The sequence below is a fragment of the Phyllostomus hastatus genome, unplaced genomic scaffold (assembly GCF_019186645.2).
Source record: "Phyllostomus hastatus isolate PE091 unplaced genomic scaffold, TTU_PhHast_1.1 phas_scaffold_182, whole genome shotgun sequence".
NCBI classification, from domain to species: domain Eukaryota; kingdom Metazoa; phylum Chordata; class Mammalia; order Chiroptera; family Phyllostomidae; genus Phyllostomus; species Phyllostomus hastatus.
In genome coordinates, this window is record NW_025334013.1 from 25,604,437 (window position 1) to 25,613,921 (window position 9,485).

The 9,485-nt window shown below is 40.2% G+C and overlaps 2 protein-coding genes across 2 annotated transcripts; both read right to left on the minus strand.

The window, feature by feature from the left end:
• Window positions 1-229: 229 nt before the first annotated feature.
• Window positions 230-6,903, minus strand: LOC123832183 (MYC binding protein). The gene is made up of 5 exons (XM_045859739.1): window positions 6,772-6,903; window positions 6,519-6,591; window positions 3,045-3,093; window positions 2,677-2,806; window positions 230-1,436 (listed from the first exon to the last, which is right to left on the minus strand). The coding sequence occupies exons 1-5, from the start codon at window positions 6,853-6,855 to the stop codon at window positions 1,392-1,394; spliced, it is 381 nt and encodes a 126-aa protein (XP_045715695.1). The 5' UTR covers window positions 6,856-6,903; the 3' UTR covers window positions 230-1,391.
• A 1,102-nt stretch (window positions 6,904-8,005) lies between these two features.
• Window positions 8,006-9,485, minus strand: GJA9 (gap junction protein alpha 9). The gene is given in 6 exon segments (XM_045859585.1): window positions 8,006-8,151; window positions 8,154-8,285; window positions 8,288-8,476; window positions 8,479-8,856; window positions 8,859-9,271; window positions 9,273-9,485. Coding segments are annotated over 6 exon segments (1,353 nt in total). The 5' UTR covers window positions 9,368-9,485.

Below are 9,485 nucleotides of genomic sequence, written 5' to 3' on the forward strand. Positions count from 1 at the left end.
GGTACTGAAACTTTTGCTAGTTAAACTTTCAATGGATTATTTTCAACTTTCAATGGATTATTTTTTTGTGTCTTTTGACTAAAAAATAAAGACAGGTTCTCTAACAATTGGGACAGGATACATGAAATAGGACTACTACTTAATAATGTCAGTCAATCAGTAAGGAACATAAATGATCAAGAAAATAAAACATCAGTCTGTAGGCCTTCCAAAAGAAAGGAAAAAGGACTAACAAACAAGAATATAGTGCTTTACCATTTACAAATCTTTCACATACATTCCATTTGATCCTCACAACAACCCTGTGAGGTAGGCAGCACAGATATTATTAGTCTCATTTAACAGATAAAGAAAGTAAAGCTCAGAGCAGTTAAGTCATGTGCCCAAGGTTCTACAGTTAGTAAATAATTTGTATTAATATCAGTCTTTGACCTAAAAAATCAGCACCCAACCTCCCCTTGTACTTGCCCTACCTACTTCACAGGGGTAATGAAGATAAAATGAATTCAAGGCTAGAAAAATACTTTGAGAGAAAAAAGCACTATATAATTATACCCACAGACTATAATTTTCCATGATATATGGCTCATTCCCCTTCTCATCCCAGCTTGTGCGTGAACCCAGAGTTTTACATTGCCTCTGTTCTGTGCTCAACTGAACAACTAAGGCAGGGGAACAGTGTGATCCTGTTTAAAGTTATATAAATTACAGTAAGGGTAACTGCTATTATAGCAAATTCAAAATCAACACAGAAAGGCCAATGTGCAAGTAGGATTCATTGAAGCACAGAGCAAGCAAGGCAGCATTATTAAACAGGGCATGATTGCATAGAAGGAAAACCTGGTGTCGAAGTGGCACACCCACGGTTACCTAAGGCAAAGTGGTGGCAAAGAAGAGTTATTTGTTCTGCATTATATAAATGAGCAAAAGATTCATGGGAACCCATGCAAAAGCATCTCATGTCACACAGATCTCTCCAGCTACCTACAGAGAATATAAACGGTGTCATCTTCATTTTAAACAATGACTGTATCTGTATCCTGAACTAAACCAAGGAAAAGCTAACCTTCCTTGGCTCAAATACAACCAGTACCACCATTCCTAGTCAGACTAGTAAAAAGAATGTCTTTTAAGGAAATGAATTAGATGGTTGTGTTTAGGTTTTTTTCAGGATTCACTTTGGATTCTCCTGCTTTTAAGACCCAAAGAAAATTATATTGAGTTTTTATTGGTGATTCTAAGAATATGTGTGTATAACAGTAAAAGTGTGATAGGTGAATTTAACATATTAAAAGAGTTCTATAGCATCTGTTCAGAAAAGATTATATACTATACAAACTATTCAAGTCTTACAAAACCATTTTTCAGTGTCTTTTCAACTGAGAAGAATCCTATTCAGCACGCTTCTCCTCCTGAGGTGGTTCATACTGAGCAAGCTATAGGGCAAAGACAGAGGAGTTTAAGTGAATTTTATTCTAAATTGGGTTAAAAAAAAACTTAATAGTAACAAAATGAGTTAATTGTCATATTCAATTTAATTATTGAATCAGTAAGTTTATATGTTTAAATCATTAAACTACTCAATGATTTTAAGATTTAATACAATCAAACCTAATGAAGGCTTTTTACATAAACCTTTAATATTACTAGGAAACTAAAATTTAATTCCAATTTATGGCTACACTGATAAACATTTGATATGCAATAATCTGTATCTTCCCAAAGATGATGTGACTTATAAGGAATTCTTCCCCTCCACCAAAAGTTTACTGAACTTTCTCCTACAAAGTAGAAAAAATTATGTGATATAAACGAAACTAGCCAGTCAATAAAGAGCTGCTATCTTTGATTTTAAAAGTGCCCAAGAATAACTGGTAATTGGCATATTGTGGAATCTTGGTAATTTAAGACACTGCATTGTCTTTTATGCTAAGTTACTACTCTGGAAGAACACTAGACTCAGATTTGTTTCATTTAGCTGTCAGATTTGAGAAACGCATTAGACTTCACTGTGCTGTAGTTTCCTCACCCGTGTACCTGTTTCACTTATCTCGAAACGTTATTGAAAAACTAAAACACATTATGAGAAATTCCTAGAGTAATGTAAAATGTACTGTGTGATTCAGAATGTAGTGAAACCTCAAGGACTTAAAAGTTGACTAATTTGAAGATTATGAAAATTCTCACAGTTAAACAAAGAAAAAACTTCAGCACTAGACAAAATTAAGTGCAAACACATTTGCAGAGGTACACTAACACATTACAGGGTCACCACATGACTAGGTAGATTGTGCACTGCACAATTCTTACAAGGTGCCATTCACACAGTAACTTAAATCAACTGTTTAAGACTCTTGAAAATTTCCATAGACTTTTAGAAGTAGCAATTAACCAACATTCTCATCTTTTTGTTGACGCAGGTTCCCAAGAACCTCTTCTTGACCACACTTTGCTAACTGTCCTATTTATAGTGTATCTGTTGTTTTCTAGACAGGGCAACAGTTCGGCCTTGCCATTAATTGAGATTGTTATGCACCATTCTCCCTCTCCTACTGTCCATTTTAGTGAGGTTTTGATCATATTATTAACATGAATTTATTAATTATTACTAGTAACAGGTGAGATTATTAACTAAAGATGAAGTTAGGTTAACATGAATTCTTTTTAAAAATTTACCTTTGTTTTCAGTTTTTTATTTTCTTCTACAATAGCTTCATATTTTTCTTTCATTTCTGCCAATTCTAGGCGAAGCAGCTCTATTTCTGGATTTTCTGGGGTAGCAGCTCCTAAGTGATGCTTTAAAAAACTAATCTCAAAGTTAAGAATTTAATTGAGCTGAATGAAAGTAATGAAATAGCCCAGAGTAGCATCTCTGATCAGAGTCATCCCACCCCACCACCCACGTTTACCCACAGATCACCACCCAAAAATTCAAAGGAAAGTAACTTTTTCAATAATCAAAAGTATTTTAAAGGCTATCTATGTGGAGAAATAAGAGTTCCAAAAATAAGGCCTTTTTCTGACTTGAAAGATGAAAAGGATACTCCAAAGCACTATTAGGTTTCTCTGGTTCTTCATATAAGGCTACCAATACTGCAAATCAAAAAGCAGAAAAAAGCAACAATTAAAGTCTTAAATTTCAATGGCTGAAATTAGTCTATAATTCAGTCTATTATATATCACATTATATATTATATAGCACATTAGTGTCCATACCATGGTGAATAAGACAAGGTTCCCACTCTCAATGAATTCACAGTCTAGTGCAAAAGATAAGCAAGGAACAAGACACAAAGAATCAGGGACAATCAGGATAACAGGTTATGGGAGCACATTGGAAGAACACCTAAACCTGCAAGTTTGGTTGGACTTTGATCCTAAGAACAGGCACAGAAATATTTTAAGCAGGAGGATGACAGGGTCACTTTCTACTGCTGTGGAAAATCAACAAATAGAACAAGAACAAAGCAGTTAAGAGATTGATATGGTAATCATGCTGAAAAAGGCAGTGACTTGGCCGTGGCTAGGTGGCTCAGCCAATTGGAGCATTGTCCCATACACCAAAAAGTTGCAGGTTCGATTCCTGGTCAGGGCACATTCCTAGGTTGCAGGTTAGATCCCCAGTAGGGGCACATTTGGGAGGCAACCGATCAATGTTTCTTTCTCTCCCTCCTCCCCACCTCCATAGAAATCAATAAACATATTCTTGGGTGAGGACTTAAAAAAAAATAGTGACCTGTCCTAGAGTAATAGATGGATAGAAACATTGTAGATAAATTTGAGAAAAATGCAGGAGAGAATTGACATGGCTATGGTAATTACTAAAAATTTTTGAATTCAAAATGTTCTTAAAGAATGAAATTTCATACATAAAACACTAAATAACCACCAGCCAAAAATTTTACCAATAATTAACATGCTCAAATCAACATTAAAATATAACACTTCAGTGGTTTCATATCCAGTAGCTCATGACAGTACTACCTTGCTCGTCTTCTAGTGAAGAAATCCCTACTAGGATTTACTACTCAGACAGTCTCTCTAAACCAGTGTTAAACTATTTTGTGCACGGAACCCTTTGAAAAATCTGATAAAGCCAAAAAAAAAATAACTACTCACAAAAAATGTGCGTATCTAGACCCCAAGTTAAGAACTTTTTTGTAAACCAACTTACATGCATCCCTTCTATATTTTAGAATTTCAGTAACTCATCAAAGACAGACAGTATGGAAAAACTCACATATGGGCAACTTCTTTGAGTTATGGTAGTTACTCTTCATCTCTCTAAACATACTTACAACACTATTTTTTGAGGAATTGATATATTCAATATTGAGGTAGGATGTCACTACTACCCTCCCCTCAACCCCCCTTTCAATATGTGACAGTACCCTTTAATTCCTCTTACTACCTTTTTCTTTAAATTACATCCTCAAACTTCTGCTTCTTCCATTAATTTCCACTGATCTCTGTTGAGTCCTAATTTTATAAGACATGAATATGTATCCTTTCTTCCTCTTCTTTCCCTCTCCCATTTCTTTCAACTTTTAAATTTCTGTCAGTGGTAACAAGGTTGATAATTACACAACATGATGTAAATATCAAGTTCTCTGTGCTTTTCTATAGATGGAATATACTTCCTTTTAATCAGACAAGAAAATCTCCATACTTGATGTTCCCCTTTTTGCTTTAGCAGTGAGGATTTTTAGAGGTTTATACAGCGCTCAAAATAACTAAAATGCCTCTTCTTCCAAATGATTTATCATCTTTATCTTTAGCCATCCTGTCTTTTAGTGTTTTGATATTAGAAGCAGTTTCAAATCTTCTTACAAATAAGCTAGATAAAAATTATAAATTAAATCTATGTAAAGTACCTATGTCTGGAGTTGAAAATCACATTTGAAATAGATCACATCAGTAGACAACATGTTAAGTTGTCCGATGTCATGTAGGAAACTGGAAGTGTGGGGAGGAGGAGGGTTAGACACCAGTAGATGTGAGCAAGGGAAAAGAAGCCTCCAGTGGTTTCCCATCTCTTATGAAGAAAAATCCACGTATGGCCACAAGGCTGTACTTCAGTCACCTCCCACAAGGGCCCTCCCATAAGGGTCGCTTCTCTGCCCTTTACCATTCTGCCTTTCTCACTTGCTCTATCCACCCACTCTGGCCTCTCTACACTTCCTGGAACTCCTAACATCAGCTATTGTAGCATTCAGGTCTCTGCTCAAATGTTACAAGAGAGGCCTCCCCCCACCACCCATCCTACAAACTGGCACACCCGTCCCTCTTTATTCCCTACTTTGCAACGTTTTTATTCCTAATACCACTGGCTGGCACTATGTATTTATTATGTCTCCCCCAACTAGGATATATAAGCTCACTTAGGGTAGGGAATTTTTGTTTCCACTGCTGAATGAACACAAACAGACCTGAATGAAATGGTTAAATAAGTGAAAGAAATGAAGTTGTTTTTTTGAGGGGAGAGTGTTACCAGAATCTGTGACACCTCCAGCAACAAAAGAGGACACAGCTTTCATACAGCAGTCCCTTAGTGTTTACTGAAATCTATTTGCAAAGAGGCAGAGAAATTCGTACCTGGACCCCTCCAAGGTAGGTAGCCAAATCAAAATTACCAGCCCATGCTTGGGAATTAACAGCCATGCTTTCTGCTACGACACACAGTTATTCTCTTAGAATTTTCTCCTAACCTTTGCTTCTGGCCAAAGAACAGTTACCAAATTATTTCCCAGACACTTACTGTTCTTCTTGTTTGGACCCAGTCATTCCTGGGCAAATTACTGCTGAGCGAATTAAACAAGCAGTTCCCCATCCACCTCTTGAAACCCTCCCGCTTTATGCGCCCTCACTTCGATTTTGAGCCCCGGAGGAAGAAACACAGTGTAACAGCTTCCATTTTAAAAAGTGAAAACAATGTGATCATTTTGATGAGCTCTCAAGCTTCTTAATCTGTAATAATACTTTAATTATGAAATCGGCACAGTGTAGGAACTGAGGTGTCAAACTATGAAACGGGGGGTTTTTCAGCCACAGCCTAATTGACTATGTATCAGTCGCCTACTTTGGGGATTAAACTCACTTAGCTTTCATATCTGTAAAATGTACTACTTTGTTCGAGGTTTAATGTTTCTTAACAGAATTTTGAGGACTCAGCATAAGCTGTAAGGCTAAACTGTAAGGCGGGAGGAATTGGGATCTCAAGATCCTTAGCAAACATGCCCTCAGCGGCTACTCGAGGCAAAGCAACGGAAGTTGAAGAGACTTTGCAACAGCTGCAAGAGTTTCACTCCCGGCTGAGGGAGTGGTAGCGCGAGCTAGCTACCCGACTCGGGCTCGGGCGGCGTCCCATAGCCCGGCGTGCGCCGAACGCCGAGGCCCACCTCGCTAGACCTTGGACAGGTCCCACCTGTACTCCCTCCTTCGCACGCCACGGACCGTCAGGGGCGCAGCCCTGAGGAGCACGACGAGCACACGAGGAACCCTCTCCAGCACATACTCACCCTTGGTCAGTGTGTCCAGCACTCCTGACTTCTCCAAGTACCTCCGGAACTGCTCGCGCTTCGAGTCGGCGGCCTGAGGAGATACGGCGGGTCAGTGGCCGAAATCGGGGACCGGAGCAGGAAGAAGGCGCTGAGAGTTCGACAAACCCCGCCTCCGCATCGCTACCTCAGACCCCCAAAACCTGCGCGCGCGCGCCCCAACTCCCACCCGGAGCCGACCAGCGGCTGGCCACCGCCCGCACGCCCCCCTCACTTTGTAATGGGCCATAGTGACAGCGGCAGCGGCGTAGCTGGCGCCGGAGACCGGGGCTGGCGGGCTCTGAGCAGCACTGCACATGCGCGGTAGGGCGCGTGCACCTGCGCACTTGCTAACTACGGTCGGGGATGGCCGGGGTGTGGCCTGTTTTCATGGCGACCAGGACGCTCTGAATGCCCCATGGTGGGCTGACACGAAGGAGTCTGCGTAAGCCCGCCCATTGGCTATCCTGACAGCACTTTCCTCTTCCGGTCCCTGCAGCGAGTTGGTTGCCTAGGGAGAAGCGGAGTTTCTGTAACTTGGTCTCGGCGTCCAGGTGGGACCAAAGGTGGGCGTGGCGACCCGGAGGCGGAGCCTCCGAAGCCCGGGAGCAGGGAGTCTATTACCGCGGGAAGGATCTCCCGGTACCATTAGTGGGCGGACCTCCCTCTACTGGGACCTCGAAGCCGAGGTAACCTCTAAGTATGCTCTGACTTTTTGGCCTTCACTCCTAACAGTGTGCCTGCAATTGACGCGGGGCGACCCTTAGAATGCCAATGGCTTGAGGCATGTGTTTAGAATCGTATGTGTCGGTTCTAGCTTTTACGTTTGCAGTTTCCTTGTTTTGTTGCCTACTTAATGTGGGCCTGTGGAGGGTGAGAGGTAACGAGTTAATCATAGCTTGCAATTTTGAGTGCTTTCTCTGTGCCAGACACTATAAAACACGTTTCTTATTTTAATCCTCACACTGTGCCTGTAAAGTAGGTAATGTTAATAAAGTGGGGAGGTTAGATGACCAGTTAGTAGTAGGACCAAAATTCCAGTCCAGGCACCAATCGCGATGCCATAAACTAGTCAAAGAAAGCCACCAGTCTTTTTAAGATTTTTATTTACTGGATAACAATTTTATGATTATACTCACAACACATCAGGTAGAAGTTTATAAAGAAACTAAGTTGGGTCCCAGGGGCAAACAATTTAACCAGTGCTCACAAAAGATCAGTAACTAAAAGAAGGAATTATATACATCAAGGACAATCTCTGAAGGACGGTGGTCCCTTCAAAGAAAAGCCTGGTTCCAATCCATTTAGCCTCAATTCTGAACAGGAGCTCAGGAAAAAGTAATCCCGATTCAGTAACTATGCTATTGTTTTTAAAACTACCCCTTCACAATTTCAGAATGGGAACTGTTTTCCCTTTTTAAAATGGATTTGCATTTGCCTGTTTTAAGACCTGATCTTTAGAGCTGTCCTTAATCTGTTCTGATTGTGCCTTCTGTGAACTGGCCCTTGAGGCTACCTTTAGAAGGTGATTGAGGTGACACCCAATTTTCATTTTCTGTAGAGGGACTCCATGTAGCAGGAAGCCACCTTGGTTCCCCGATGCAATTAGCTGGCAAACAGCTGTTTGGGGGGACTGACCCATGTGGTTGTCCAAATCTACAGCACCACCTGGAATAATAGTGACCTATGGAGTACTGGTTTCTTTTGCTGTCTTGCCATCAATTTCTCTTTTTTTCCTTAAATTTTTTCATTAATTCCTTTTCCAGGTATTTTATGAGTATTTTCGTTACTATTTGAGTTGATGCATAGAACATGACTACAGGTAGTATGAAGTGTGCACATCTCATTAGAAGGTACAGTTTCCTGTTCATCCAAAATGCATTTCTCATCAAATCTATCTTGATTGTTAGGATCTGCCTGAAATGCAAAGGAATTTAAACAGGATACACTGTTGTGTGTGTTTGCTTTTCCACTATCAGATTATAATTAGGTGCAGAAGAGAGTGGCTTCAGTGAATTTGCAGATGTGCTCTGATATTTAGCAAGATGTCATTTTGACCTGTTTGAATAGAATTCATTATGCTCATCCTTCAATTTATATTGTCCCCAAAGCCCTCTTTTAATCTTTTTAAAGCCTAGGTGGAAAATTTCTAAGGCATTTAAAAAAAGTGAAATGGTGGCTATGAATTGCATAAATAATAGGAATGTTGTCTTTTCTGTTGGCCTTGAGACAAAACAATCAATTATATTTGGACATGGATAGCCATGACATTTAAATAGAGGCTCCAAATGAAATCCATATAAAAGATGTTGCCCAATCAGAACCCAACTTCAACTACAGACCAAGCAAAAATGTGTATCACATATGTGCAAAGCAAGGTTCCTCTGAGGGGAGCTTTATTAAGTTTCCTTTGCTCCAGTTGACAAAGTTCTTACTTCAATATCCTCCGATCCCCAGACATTTCAAACTCTACCCTCTCCAGTTCTCCTCTCAGTTGAACTTTCTCCATCTGCCCTTCTTTCTCCAGAACTTTCAGTCAGTACAAAGCATGGCCCATGTAGACCAGGGATGGTGGCGACACAAAAATCACCTGCAGAACCCAGCATCTAATGAGGGAGATAGGAAAAGCCTGATCATAGCATATATTTCTGTAGCCAGGTGGTTCTGTACTACAGATGAAGCCAGACTGCTCATCATTCCAGACATTTTCAGCTGCTACACTCAGAAAAGCAAACAAAATACAAAAGGGTGGTGAGCCAGATCTTTCCAATCATGGTGGAGTGGATTTGAACTTCCTCCAAAATGCCTCCAGGGAAATTCCAGTCCCCCATGCTTGTTTAGTCCACCATCTTAGCCCCATCAACTTGGAGGCATAAAGTCTTCCATTCTGATGGCATGCTATTTCTTAAAGCCAACCTGTGGCCAAAATATCAACAAAGCATCACTCTG